The 14,332-nt window shown below is 38.4% G+C and overlaps 2 protein-coding genes across 2 annotated transcripts in view; one reads left to right on the plus strand and one right to left on the minus strand.

Annotated features, from left to right (window-relative positions):
* hmcn2 (hemicentin 2) overlaps positions 1 to 8,466 on the plus strand; it is a gene marked incomplete at its 5' end in the record, with an annotated part of 55,368 nt that extends 46,902 nt beyond the window's left edge. The window contains 11 exons of the mRNA XM_016448585.1: positions 331 to 571; positions 705 to 764; positions 901 to 1,020; positions 1,265 to 1,399; positions 1,587 to 1,706; positions 2,316 to 2,441; positions 2,523 to 2,651; positions 2,804 to 3,115; positions 3,891 to 4,010; positions 4,977 to 5,103; positions 7,124 to 8,466. Of these exons, the coding sequence (XP_016304071.1) occupies positions 331 to 571; positions 705 to 764; positions 901 to 1,020; positions 1,265 to 1,399; positions 1,587 to 1,706; positions 2,316 to 2,441; positions 2,523 to 2,651; positions 2,804 to 3,115; positions 3,891 to 4,010; positions 4,977 to 5,103; positions 7,124 to 7,499 (1,866 nt within the window). The remainder of the gene's footprint in view (positions 1 to 330; positions 572 to 704; positions 765 to 900; positions 1,021 to 1,264; positions 1,400 to 1,586; positions 1,707 to 2,315; positions 2,442 to 2,522; positions 2,652 to 2,803; positions 3,116 to 3,890; positions 4,011 to 4,976; positions 5,104 to 7,123) is intronic.
* Positions 8,467 to 9,468: 1,002 nt separating this feature from the next.
* LOC107659596 (glycosyltransferase family 92 protein F13G3.3-like) lies at positions 9,469 to 10,805 on the minus strand. The gene has a single exon (XM_016448601.1). It carries the CDS (start codon positions 10,794 to 10,796, stop codon positions 9,480 to 9,482), a length of 1,317 nt encoding a protein of 438 aa, XP_016304087.1. The 5' UTR covers positions 10,797 to 10,805; the 3' UTR covers positions 9,469 to 9,479.
* Positions 10,806 to 14,332: the final 3,527 nt, after the last annotated feature.

Raw genomic sequence — 14,332 nt, forward strand, 5'->3', positions numbered from 1 at the left:
GAGGCAAAAAAGGCGGATCGGAGCAACCCTAATTATCAGTGTTGAAAACAGTTGTGCTGCTTAATATTTTTGGTGAAACCAAGAATTAAATATCTTTTGTAACACTTTACTGTCACAATTGATACATTTAATGCATTTTTGCTGTATAAAAGCATTCATTTCTTTAAAAAAAACTTTAGGCAGTAGTGTATGTACAGATGTATAAATAGAAAAGTAGTTAATAAAAATTTACCAAATACGTAGGTATTGTTAGAAATACTCTTAAAGTGATAGATAATACAAAAATGAATTCTTGAAAAGTATTTTATTTTCTTTCCGTCTGTTCATTAGGAGTTTGACGAGTCATATGTGCAGACAGGCTCTGGGCAGCTTTATTCCTGGTCCTCACAGAATCACATGTGGGACGGGGCTCCTCTGACCCTAAGATGCAATCATTCTGTGGTTTTTGAAGGGCCAGAGAACCGTCAGGGGCCCCTGCTGCAGCTCCTCAGACTGACAGGAATAAGTAGCACCTACAGCTTTTTCACTCTCAGCCTGGAGTTCAAGATAACTGTCAGTTTACTCATACCAGGTCAGTCCATGGGATAGTTTTTTTTTTTCAGTTAATTGACAATGTGTAAAATGATGCATAAATTATTAGAATAATTTCTAATAAATCATATTTCAATTCAAAAATACATAATCAATGATTTGTTTGTGTGCAGAGGGTGATGGAGAGACGTGTCCAAAAGGTTTTGTATTGGACACAGCATCTTACTGTGCCGGTATGTACTTTAAACAGTTTTAAAATGTATATGCAACTGCATATTAGCTATGAAAGCCCACATTCTTTTACCAATATCAAAACAAAATTTATTGTAGAATGTGATTGGAATATTTTGTTGTTGTTTTGTCTTTTAGATGAGGACGAATGTGCTGTTGACTCTCCCTGCTCACACTCATGTAATAATATCATGGGTGGCTTCTCCTGCGCGTGTCCTTCTGGATTCACCATCTCTACCGAGTCCAACACCTGCCGAGGTCAGATCTATATTAATCATACATTCTCCAATTGAAGTAAACATTTTATTTCAAATAATCTATATTAAGAAATGTTTTGGTTTTTTACAAATTAACTTTTAAACCCAAAAATTGAAGATACAGTATTTTGATGGCACTATCCATAATAAAGTTCAAATGTTCCTAGATGATATTAGCACATTCGACTGGAAGGCAGTGAAAAGTTCATCTCCAGTTGCTTACTGTGATTTCTGTTGTGATTCAGATATTGATGAGTGCACCCAAGGTTCCCACTTGTGTCACCCCAACCAGCAGTGTGTGAACACTGTTGGGACGTATCTCTGTCAAGCCAAGTGTGGCCTGGGCTTCAAACCCAGTTTAGTTGGCACCAGCTGTGAAGGTTAGTTTAAAATATGGTGGTCAATGGATAATGGATGGAGCATTTATTAGTTTTATTCAATTCTCAAGTCAACAACAATTAGAAAAGTCATTGAGATTTCCACAATGAAACTCTTTAGACTGAATTGTTCTAGATGCAGGAACGATCCAGAATGTAGAGGAGTAAAATGACCAATCTTTTCCTTCAGATGTGGATGAGTGTCAAGAATCAGCAGTCTCTCCATGCCAGCAGCAGTGTTTCAATACTCTAGGCTCCTACCGTTGCACCTGCCATCCAGGATACCAGCTAGTGGGACATCGCTGCCTGGGTCAGTGTCATTTTGTAAAACCATATTGAATTTCACAGGTTCATTGGTGTTGGTTAGTGGAGTTTTTGAATAGCATGTCTCACGGGATTTACACTTTTCAGACTCTAAGACTTCCATCGGACCAGTTAGGAATGCATAGGAATGCGTTTTTACTTTTGTTTTACACTCTGGGAGATTAAATTATGTCATCATTTATTCACCTTCTTGTCATCCCAAAACTGAAACTGGAACATAAAAGAAGATATTTTGAACAGTGGGAGCCAAACAACATTGAAGCCCATTGACTTCCATTGAGACATTCAAATATCTATTGTGTTCAGCAAAAGAAAGAAAGTCATACATGTTTGGAACGACATCAATGATGACAGAATTAAAATTTTTTCAGACTTTACATTTAAATATATATTTTATATTTTTAATTTCCTTAAAATTCGTTCAGTGTGCAGTTATGAGGAAATATAATTAAACAAACACACCAAGGGTGGAAGATGCATAGAAGTTTTTGAATGACTCAGGCAATATTGTGCTCAGAAGATATTAACAGAATCAAAACTGTAGCTTAGTAAGCTTGCATTTTACTTAACATAATTTATGCTTGTTTATAATCAGATATAAATGAGTGTTTGAGGAATGTGTGTCCAGCACACCAACAGTGCCGAAACACAGATGGAGGATATCAGTGTTTTGACAGCTGCCCATCTGGCATGACCACAGCGGAAAATGGAGTGTGTGTGGGTAAGGAGTCACACAATTAAGACCCTGTTACTTCAACAAATCAGTTTATTTTAAATGCGACATGCCCTCTGTTCCTCGCAGACATAGATGAATGCCAGGATGGCAGTCACATGTGCCGCTACAGTCAAATCTGCCAGAACACGATTGGTGGGTATGGATGTGTTTGTCCTCGAGGCTACCGCTCTCAAGGTGTAGGTCGACCTTGCTTAGGTAAGGGTCATAAACAGTCAAGCAATTTCAAATATGTGACCCTGTCTGTGAAATCCAGGCTAAAGTCTAATTATGAAAAAAAAAAACTAACTGAAATCACTCACATTTATAAACTATGTAAAACTAATGCATGTTATTTTTTGGCATTGCAGATATTGACGAATGCGCGCAGGTGCCCAGCCCTTGTGCTTTTCAATGCCGGAATGTTCCAGGCAGCTTCCGCTGCCTTTGTCCACCAGGGACGGTTCTTCTGGGTGATGGTCGCTCATGTGCTGGGCTTGAGAGAGGGCATATCTTTACCAACAGTACCCGGGTACAAGCCAGGCTGCGGCCCCAGCTGGTATCTACTTTAGAGCGACCTTACCTCACTCGCCTCTCAGTCCTACCAGAGCACCTTGGATCTTCACGTCGTCCCAGGCATGAATGCCCAGTTGGGTACACCAGCAAGGATGGTACTTGCATAGGTGTGTAACATTACACTATATTGTATCTTATCTTATCCAAACTGAGACTGGAACCTATCCCAGCAATAGCAGGGCAACATGCTGTATGGATGGCCAGTCAAAAGGGTTGAATTTGCATCAAAATTATTTTATTTCTTTTTTATTTTTTACTTATTTTTATTTTATTTAAACCATCACTTGACTTAAATACCATCAACCCTGGACTTTATTTTACTTTGTTTTTAATTGATATATTCAAGACTATAATTTACCAGAAATATATAGTTCAGTCATGAAACTCTAGATGGCGCAGGCGACTGGTTGTTAACGTAACCAATGATATTCAGAGAGTTAAACGACTTGGCACAAGCTGATTGGTTCATGCTGCATATGCAGCCAATGAGCTTACTGCCTTGCATTTATATGGCTGGCTAGCATTCACTAGAGATTCCTGCAGCGCGCTTTCAGAGTTTCTCTGAAACCCTCCACCTTCCCCAGCTCCACCTGTATAGATCTGCTATGGGTTATTTTATATGCTATTTGTGCAGCAGCAGAATGTCTTAAATACTCACGGCACCGTATCGCCGTATGCATTGGCAGTAGCAAGTTCCTGTACTTGCTTGCAGCAGCAGCAATAATCTACAACTACAGCAATAACCAACAGCAGCAGCAATTCAGCAGCAGCGTAGCAGATCTATTCCGCCAAGACAAAATACATTAACACTGTCATATCCATCACCATGCTAAAATCTTCAGAGAGTTGTCATGATTGAACAGTCTTTCTTCTTTCACAAAGATATCGATGAATGTGCATTTAAAAAGCCTTGCCAACATGAGTGCAGAAACACAATAGGAAGCTACCAGTGCACTTGCCCACCAGGATACCAACTATTATCCAATGGCCGAACATGCAAAGGTGAGTCTTTTGCACTTTTTATTAAAAAAAGGTCTTTCATTAACTCATATACACATTCCTGTATATAACAGTGGCGGCTCGTGGGTTTTAAAATAGAGGAGGCACACTAATTGTATTGGTCTGGGATCCCTGCCGATTATTATTATTATTATTATTTGCTTAACCACTTTAAAATGGCTTTTTGGTTGCTTTTAGTCAGAAAACGTAAAGAAAACGACATACATACAGCAAGATAATATAATTTCACTTACCTGGCCTATCACTTGAAGCAAACATCCATCCCTTCTTAAAAGTCTGTGTTAAAAGAGAGCTGCCTGTTGCGCCATTTAATTAAGCCGACTGCTGTAGCCTATATCCAGCTTAGGCTGTTTTCCCTAAATTTGTATATTTACTGTTTGAATGACAGCTTGGTAAATCTGTTGGCAATCAAATATTCAATATCGCTACTCATCATAAGTACTTGGTACATTATCAGCGCAGCGGGAGATGTTCAAACTAATATCACCTCATTTATGTCTCTTTGATGATTGGTTAATATCACAAGGGAGGCTTCTTTCCTCAACACTCCTCAGCGCTGAAAGTGAACACTCAATGGTGATTGGCAAATTTTTTTTTACCAACGGAGGCACGAGAGCTCAGCTCTCCCCTGGCCTCCCCCTACCCTTCTCTATCATTAGCCGGTTGTAATTACATCAGCAGATTCGGCACATGCGCGATAGAAAAGCGGCGCTTGGCGCATTCACGTTATGGTATTACAACTGTGAAATTACAAACAAATAATACACATTCTGAGACATGAACTGACATTAATTGTGAATTTTATTAACATTAAGTCGTCGTCCTCCCATTTTCACCTCAAAATTATGGGGAAGCTGTGCCTCCCCTGCCTCCCCCAACGAGCCGCCACTGGTATATAAAGCCTTTTTTCATGTGGAAAAAAAGTTTGAAAATTAACTTTTCTTATAGATATTGATGAGTGCACTGTGCAAGGTGTTCAGTGTGGCCCAAACCAAATGTGCTTTAACACACGAGGGGGCTATCAGTGTCTTGACACACCCTGTCCCACCAGCTACCAAAGAGGACGCAATCCAGGGTAAGATTTGCTTGTAATATAATGAATGAAAGCCTCAGCAAAAGAAATGAATGAACAGAAAATCTTATTTAGTAGCTTTTTTTATTATATAGGGGTTCAAGCGCGTAGCGCTGAAACCCTATTGTAATTGTTATAATGGTCACGGATCAGCGATCTCCACATAAAACTCATTGTGCAGACTAAACCATGAGTCATAGAGATGTAAAACTTGGAGGGACGGTAGTACTCACACACTGCAAAAAATGCTCTTCTTACTTAGATTTTTTTGTCTTGTTTCCAGCCAAAATATCTAAAATCAAGAAGGATTTTCTAGACAAGTAAAAAATTATTGTCTTGTTTTCAGAAAAAAACTTTAAAATTAAGTGAGTTTTTGCCTGAAACAAGCAAAATAATCTGCCAATGGGGTAAGCAAAATAATCTTGTTTTCTGTTTGAAATAAGATTATTTTGCTTACCCCATTGGCAGATTATTTTGCTTGTTCTAAGCAAAATTGTTCTGAAAACAAGACAATAATTTGTAAATCATGCTTCTTGATTTAAGTAATTTTTAGATATTTTGGCTGAAAACAAGACGAAAAAAAACTAAGTAAGAAAAGCATTTTTTGCATTGCATCGCCTACAATGTGACCAAGGCTCACCCCAATCGGCCTATTTTAAATCACTCATAAATCTTAAACAGTCAGTCACAGGCTCAAGTGTCTGATGTCGTTGGAATCCTTGGCTCACGCCGAACAAAACGCACGCCTCAGATTTGATCGTGTGCCCGGTGAAATTTTGGGGTATTTTGCATCTTTTGCAAAACCTACTTTTGCGAACTAGTCCTAGGTTTTTCGGCCGATTGGAACCAAACCAGTGCAGAAAGATTCTCTGGAGAATGAATATCAATAATTATCAAAAAAAGTTGAACTTTTGACTCACCGTCGCGAAGCGGAGCAAAAACATTCAAAAGGGGCAGGGCCACTTTTAGTAAAATACCTATAACTCCTGAATGGTGTCTACAAGTTTTATAAGTGTCTACAAGGACATTTGCGTATCTCAAAAAACATGGCCGCCATTGGCAGACGAAGGTTGAGCACCTGTTAGACAAGGTTAACGGAGGCCGATCGGAACGAAACTCGAAAGGGCCTGTTCAACTCACAGCCCCAAAGGTCTGAGAGAAATTCAAAAGAAATCGGCCACTGGGGGGCAATATCACATTTTCAAGGGCGTAAACGATTGTACGCCGCACGGTTTTTCGCATATGCGCACGATATTTATATCATACGATACAACTCCTCATTCTGGACAACTTTGCCTCTAGAACCATAGCTGTCAATCAAATCGTTTGTTAAATGATTGAGATGTAAAAAACCTACTTTTGTGATTTTTTTTTTTTTTTTTCACTCAAATCTGGAAAAAAAAACTTCTGGAAAAAAACACTGCAGTACAATTCAGTTGACTCTCTAGGCCAATAATTGCATTAAACCACTGCAGTACAATTCAGACTCTCTAGGCCAATAATTATAAAAAATTTTTTTTAAATGTTCCCTTTGAAAAGCTATAACGGGGTCGTTTAGAAAAGGGGCCTGTCCAAATTTACCCCAAATCCTATAAAGCCTTATGGACAACTCAGGCGCCAGATTTTTTATAGGTTTAAAGGGGTTCACGACCAAAAAAGTTTGAGAACCACTGGGTTACAGGCTTGTTACAGGATTGAACCCCGATAATTGCTGCTTGCAGCTATATGTTTATTTACTTTTATTATTATTTATGAATTAATAATTCATGATGTAAAAAGATTACTTGGAAACATAAACTTGAAAAGGACGTCAAGATGTGTACACTCTTTTTGTGTACACACTTTATAGAGTCATTACATTTTTCTTGAAAATGCTATAAAAGGTTTTCAAAACCGCATTAAAACATTCCATGAATACTTGCCAACTTTTTTCCTTTTTACCAAGTTTTTTTTTTTTTTTTATTTCTTTAACATGTACACTCTTATTGGCCCATATACATTTGCTCTATTGCTTTGATCCCAGCACCTGCTACAGGCCTTGCACTTCCAGACTAGATTGTGGCTCCACAGGCTTTCCTCTGCTCCAGTACAAGCTCCTCACTCTTCCTCTGGGCATACCAGCACACCACAACTTGGCTCGTTTGTCAGCTTTCTCCGAATCAGGTGTTCTCCAAGACCACACATCCTTCACTATCCTGGAGCAAGGAGGGGAAAATGGAGAGAGGCCATTTGGCATCAAGGACGAAGCAGGAAGAGGCATCATATTCACAGTAAAGCCTTTAGACTGGCCCGGCCTGGTGCGACTTCGGGTACAAGCCACTACGCTGTCAGACCAGGGGCGCATAACCTACCAGAGTATCTTTATTATCTACATCTCCATATCCAAATACCCCTACTGAGTGCGCAAGACTGCACAGGATGTACTGTTGCTTAATGGGACATGGGAGAAGCATTAGTAAATGAACTTGATTCCCACCTATTTATGTGCCCTCTTGTGGAGCGGAATGTTGGATTAATGAATTATCATCAGGATAATAAATACATTGCATCTTTTATAATTACTATTATTTGAAAATATTGTAGTAGCTTTCAAATCTTACCTGGGCTCTTTAGTTTTCACCGATGTGCTGTTATTTCTCCATTTTTGTGGTAATGAATCAGGATATATCTGGTATTAAAACAACAAAAATAATAGCAGAAGACATTTCCCACTGACATTTTGACTAGGCTTCAGTTTCAGCGTTATATGATCACCAACTAATTTCCTACATTAAAACTGATTACTGGTATGTTTAGATATATTTACTTATATGTTGTATTGATATATTCTTGTACATTATTGAGTGTACTCTCGTATGAGAATGAGTGTGTGCGTGTATGAATTATTGCGAGCGTGTTTGCAATGTTTGTGAATATTGTTATGGTTGTGCTCTCTCTGCTCATGACTCCTTGAAACTGAAATGTAGAATCTACATTGTAGATTATAAAAATTCTTTAAAAAATATTATTTTAGTCAAGCAGACCCATCTTTTTGACATTAAACACCATTCCCTTTTAATCCTTGCAAGGAATATATGTCAGGATATGCATACGAATCCATTGCTTTAGAATTGTAAAATGCTAAAGACCAGGAAACTTTTGGGTATCTTCAGCAGGCTTATTTATTGAGAGCGTGCTGTGTGGCTCTGCACTCATCAAAAGTCTAAGGCGGGGACACACCAAGCCGACTTCAGAGAACTAGCGGCGACGAAAGCCGACAGTGTTGTCACCTCACGTCGGCAGCGTCGGACCAAGGCAGGCATACATTGTATTTTATAGGCATTCAGTGGGCAGTCCTTAAAGGTGTTTACCTTACACAGCCTCAGAAGTAACCACTCTAAGCTAGTGTCCTAATCCAGTATCTTCACTGTGCCTGGTTGAGCTAAACTGATGAACATTAAATAATATGTATCAATAAAAATGCCTCTGTTTTGTGTATAGTAATTAAAACACAAATGTCACAGGTTTCATCTCAAGTAAAGGCAAACTCTGTTACTCTCCTAACTTATGACTGTTAAAATGATGTTCTAACAGATTTTGTTTTAAATCATTAAATTACAATAAAATACATTACAATTTAATCATTCTTCAGCAGATGCAAACACTAAATGAAAGTTTGCATATGCAAATTAGTCCACAATGAGCTGGTGTGCATAATGAGCTAACTCTAAGTTAAAAAAATTAATAGGGAGAGATGAAACAACAGGATCCTCTATGATTCTGAGTGCCATATCAACTGCACTTCTGCGGTTGCAATACATTTGCATTTGATTATATTTTGAATGTCATATGCAGTTTGCATAAACAAATATAGGCTATCAATAGGTTATGTTTCCAGTATTTCCCCAGTTTCTTTTTCCCTGTTTTTTTGTTTGACCCTGAACTGTAGGGCATTTCAAAAAAGAGAAAAGGTCATCTTGCATAATGAACATAATCAGAAGGTCTTAAACCCATAAAAAACGAAACATTCTGGTATTGACTAAATGATTTCATTTGATATGTACATTGAGAGTATCAACATTTTTTTTTCATCAGATCCATACAGTATAACCAGGCATATTTTTGAATTACAAATATTTACAAAATACTGTGATTTATGCATGAAATATTGGATGGACATTATTTGACAAATACCCATGCTTTCATATCTCAGTTGTTAGATTATTGTTTTTTTATGTTTTAAAGAGCATTTTATTTGACAGTTGAAACATTGGGCCGGCGGCAACAACTCATATGCATTATTATTTTAATGACTGTGTTTTTCTTAAGTAAAAAAAAAAATCAATATAGTTTTGAAAATACAGTTTTGGCTATATTTGCATTAATACTATACAAACATGTCAACTAGAAGCCTTCAGGAAACCAGAACGTTTCAAAGTCTGGTCAACGTTCTGTATCAGCTCTTGCTCAAAGTCCCAGACTCTTTTGTCTACAACGAGTTGCTCTTTGGTAATACGCCTCTGCAGTGGGACTCTCACGTGTACAATCCTACATACATTAAACGGTACATGGAAACTGCCTCCAAAGTTTTTCAAAGGGGAGTGTACTGACGTTTGCTGCACCTTCCTTGGGTTGACAATCATCTTTGTGGGATTGTAAATGTTTTTTCGACTTGGTTCTCTGTAAATGTGCTCCATGATATTGACACCTGGGATATTATTCCATTCTGCTCGTTTGAACTTCCCACTCTCCTCAAACTGTGTTTTAGGGAATATGTGGTTCTCTATGAGGAACACCCCTATATTGGGATGAGCAGACTGGAGGTCCTCCATTACAGATGGTAAACTGGTGTGTTTGTAAGGCATGATGATTTCATCAATGTCATTCAGGAGAACATACTTTGACTGGTACATGTGCCTGTAAATGCACTCGTTGAGTGTTACTAACTGACCATAATACTGAATGTCTCCCTTGTGGTGCTTGATGTTCCAGCCTGATGCAGGGTTCAGAAACTGGTCGATAGGCCATGGAACGATCTCCAGTATCCCCTCTGTTTCATAATGTTTTAAGAGCTTTTTCAAGTCTGGTCCACAACCAGTTTTATAGATGACCACATGCTGTACTCCCAAAAGCTTGTACATCTCCATCGTTTGAGCAAACTGCAGTACATTGTTGTAGTCGCCAAAAAGGTTAGAGATGCAAACGGTGAAGTTAAATTTGAAAGTCTCTTGTACAGCCTTATTTTTTATTGGCAGATATTCCATCTTGAGGTCAGCTGAATCTTTCTTGTCAGTTATGAGGACATGAGTTGCATTTTGCATGTGCCTGCCTTTACAAATCACATCTGAGGCACCATACGGGAAGCTAAAATGGTCGCTGTGTATCTGGACCTCAGTGTGAACAGTTTTGCAGACTTGTTCAGCGCTGCAGTGAACACAGTAAAGTGGCTGAAGACTGTTTCTGTTGATTATGCTGATGACTCGAATGACCCCATCCAGTCTGTGGTCGATAAACGCAGACACCATGAAATGCTCAGTGTCTTTGATGGGTGTTATTAAATATAAAGCCTCCGGGATTTTGAATTTATTATTTGATGGAGGAGATTTTATTGTTAGAGGAGCTTGTATGTAATATGTATGACTGTTCATGTGCACTAAAACTAGAATGCCAATAATACTGACAATTAATAGTGAAAGAAGCACTTTGCCTTTCTCCATCTGTCCTTTAGTTGCTGTGGAGTAAAGCAAAGAAATGTCAAAACAATCCAAAATACTTAATTGATAAAGCGATGGTATTTGTTGAAAGATATTTGTTAAAGGGGTCATAGGATGCCCATTTTCCACAAGTTGATATGATTCTTTAGAGTCTTAATGAAAAGTCTAACATAGTTTGGTTAAAATTTCTCAATGGTAGTGTAAAAAACACATTTTTTACCCTGTCAAAAACAGCTCTTTTCAGAGCATGCAGATTTGTAGCATTTTCCTTTAAATGTTAATGAGCTCTGCTGACTCCGCCCCTCTCTTCCGAGCCGCTCTCTGAGAGACTGTTTACTTTAGCCGCATTAGTCCAGTCTGTGCTGAAACACTACTGTCAATCAAACTATCGTGGGAGGGGCCTGTCTGTGGGACGTCACACAGACAGCATATGAGATCAGCTCGATTTGAGAAAGGGGTAAATATTTTAGTAGATTAACAAAAAACTTTTTATCATTATAGGCTGGTTATGTACACACACTACCAACACACATTTCAGTTCAAACAACTTGTAAAAGTGCATGTAGCATTATATTATATTTGCTCATTATTAGTCTCGTGAAGCCGCTTTCATATTGCTGTCCACTCACCGGGTTGATGCTCAGGAAATGCTCCAGCACGGCCACCGCATGTAACTTTTAACAAGATTAACTTGTTTAAAATACCCTAGATTGTATTAACATTTACTATATAACCAATATTTCGCTAATAAACATATAAATCAATACAACTCTATGGAAATTCATTATTTATTATCTCCACGAGCGATCGCAGTTTGAGTAGGCTATAGTTCTGTGTAACTGCATAGATAAACCGCGCTGTCAGCAGGCATTTCATAATCTAGAACAGCGGTTCTCAATTCCAGTCCTCGCTTACCCCCGCTCTGCATGTTTTGCATGTCTCTCTTTGTTAACACACCTGATTCAGATCATCTCGTTAGAAGTGAGCTCCGTGCATGAACGTTGTTCTGATTGACATGGTCCCTACACAGTGTCCATTGCTCCCTACTCCCTGAGCAGGGAAAATCCGTTGGTTTACTTCACTTCGGAATATTAATTTACAGATTTGCGCTGCGCCGCTGCCTGCAGCATCTTCACACACAGACGAAATTTACTAGCGAAGCGTGAAGTGGGACATAATATACCTCTGTAAATAAATACAATTTAAATTCACGTCTCGCACACTTAAATGCCCTTTGTATGGAACATATACGCTCCCTTCAAACTGGAATCATGGAGGAATATCCGGTAATGTCCACTTCACAGGGCACTTACAGTCAAATATAACAAACGTCTGAAGCAATAAGAGAAACATACAAAATGTGCAGAGCGGGGGTACGCGAGGACTGGAATTGAGAACCGCTGATCTAGAAGGACAAAAACATTATTAATAATTCTGATATAACATTCCAGTTAAGAAATGCAATCAAATACGATGTTTTGTTTGTTATATTCCAATATTCCAGAGAATATTATTCAGTGAATTAACATTATCCAGTCAACTATTCTTGACTCTGTAGATATTAAACAGCTTATAAACCTACTAAAACTGTAGTTTAAAATGAAGATGATATGACTCCTGTCCTTTATTTATTTTCTCCATTTGAAAACATTAGACATTTATTTTTCTTATTGTTAATATTAGTGTTGTTGCTGTTGATGCTTTTTATAAATAAAATGTTTTTTTTAATTGTTGTAGTATGAAGATTAATTTGAACATGAATGACTGCTAATTTTCAACACTTAAAAAAAAAAAAAGATGACTGAAAAGAGGAAAAACCAAAGTGAAGTATGTTCTTACTTCACTTAGTCATTTATTTACTTTATAACAGTAAATAAATATCGGTTCTGCATATCGGTTATCGGGCACATAAACATGCAAATAATTGGTATCGGTATCGGTTATAAAAAATCAATATCGGTCGATCACTATATCCACCTAGGCCTGTCGCGATAATTAAATAACCGTCTAATCGCGATTATCTAATCTAACCGCGATTATTGTGCTTTTTATATGGCACAAGGGGGAGTCATACACCAAAAGAAACAGAAGAGCACCAGTTTGCTTTTCATGCACTGTATAGCCTATATCATCTGAAGTCATTCCATATCTTAATGTGAGGGACGGAATTGTATTTACAGTGTTAAATTTATGTTTACAGAAACTCATCTTCCTTCTGCTGCAGCTGTCAGTTATTCTCCGCTCAGCATTCAAACAGCACGTCACTTTCAGTTATGACAGTCAGCACCAATAGTATGTTCCTGCACAACCGGAGGTCTGGGGATTCGCATAAAATGACATCTTGCTGGAGTTCATGACTAATTTCTAGGGCGCGATGCGGAAAACGGGGACGGAATCGCGGAATCCAGTCATAAAAACGGAATTCACAGTTAAACGCGGAATGTCACGGAATTTGTCAGATTTTGAATGAATTAATCAAAAGTAGTTCATTGCACTTAAATCAGATCGTGATATGGACTAGTATCTGTAAATATTAAAGTCACCATGAAATCAAAATTGAAAATTCTTATTTTTTAATGGAATACTGTAGTGTTTATTATAAATAATTTATCCGTGCACTTCATTGTTTTTTTTTCAATTCATGTGCCCTCCTAATCTTTAATCAAAAACGTTAACCTCCCCTCCCCCTCAAAACGACTCATCTTCTCTCCCGGTCACGAGCTATGGTGCAAGGGTGGAGCTAGTGACGTGAGGGAACTACAGGGGGAAAAGCTGAAGCTGATGCTTCACTTTATAGCACTGACACCAGTCATGAGGGAGTACGTTACCCCTAAACATTGAAAAGATATTAGGATATTAAGACATTACTCTTAAGACATCGCAAACTAATTTTTTTCATGAATATGACTTATGTTAACCTGATGGAGGATGCGCTCAGTCATCCAGGCAGTCTCTCTCTCTCTCTCGCGTGTGCACTGTTTAGGCATGTTTTGTGCCGTTGATCGTCATCGTCATCCTTAATAAATAAAACATTTATTCATGCTTGGGTGTCGGCTGTGAATCCAGTGGAGATAAATCCCCCACCACTAACTGCAAACTGGCATTCAGATCTGCCTCCATTTTTGGCGCTTTTCCACTGCGTGGTACGACTCGGCTCCGTACCGTACCATGCGGTGGAAAAGCACCATTTGTAAGCAACGCCGCAGCTTCCAACGATCCAATTAGTGTTGGGTCGTTCTTGAATGATTCGTTCATTTTGAACGAATCTTTAATGTGACTCGGGAAAAACGAGTCGTCTCGGGGAGTGAAGGAAGCTTGTAAATTAATTAATTTCTCTATCCAATGCTGTCACATCACGTGACAAAAGAACAAACGATTCAAAAGACTCGAGAGATGAACTAATCAATTCTCTTTCAGGCTCAGACTGCATTGGTTAAGTTTATGGGACGTGATGAACGAACGACTCAAACCCGAAGATTTGTCAGATAAGAGGTGAGGTGAGCTAATCATAGACTGAAGACCCAGGTAAACAATGAATT

The sequence above is a fragment of the Sinocyclocheilus anshuiensis genome, unplaced genomic scaffold (assembly GCF_001515605.1).
Source record: "Sinocyclocheilus anshuiensis isolate Anshui unplaced genomic scaffold, SAMN03320099.WGS_v1.1 scaffold451, whole genome shotgun sequence".
NCBI lineage: Eukaryota > Metazoa > Chordata > Actinopteri > Cypriniformes > Cyprinidae > Sinocyclocheilus > Sinocyclocheilus anshuiensis.

Excerpts from the sequence above, each read along its gene's own strand:
- LOC107659596 (XM_016448601.1), bottom strand. The coding sequence starts at position 10,796 with ATGGAGAAAGGCAAAGTGCTTCTTTCACTATTAATTGTCAGTATTATT.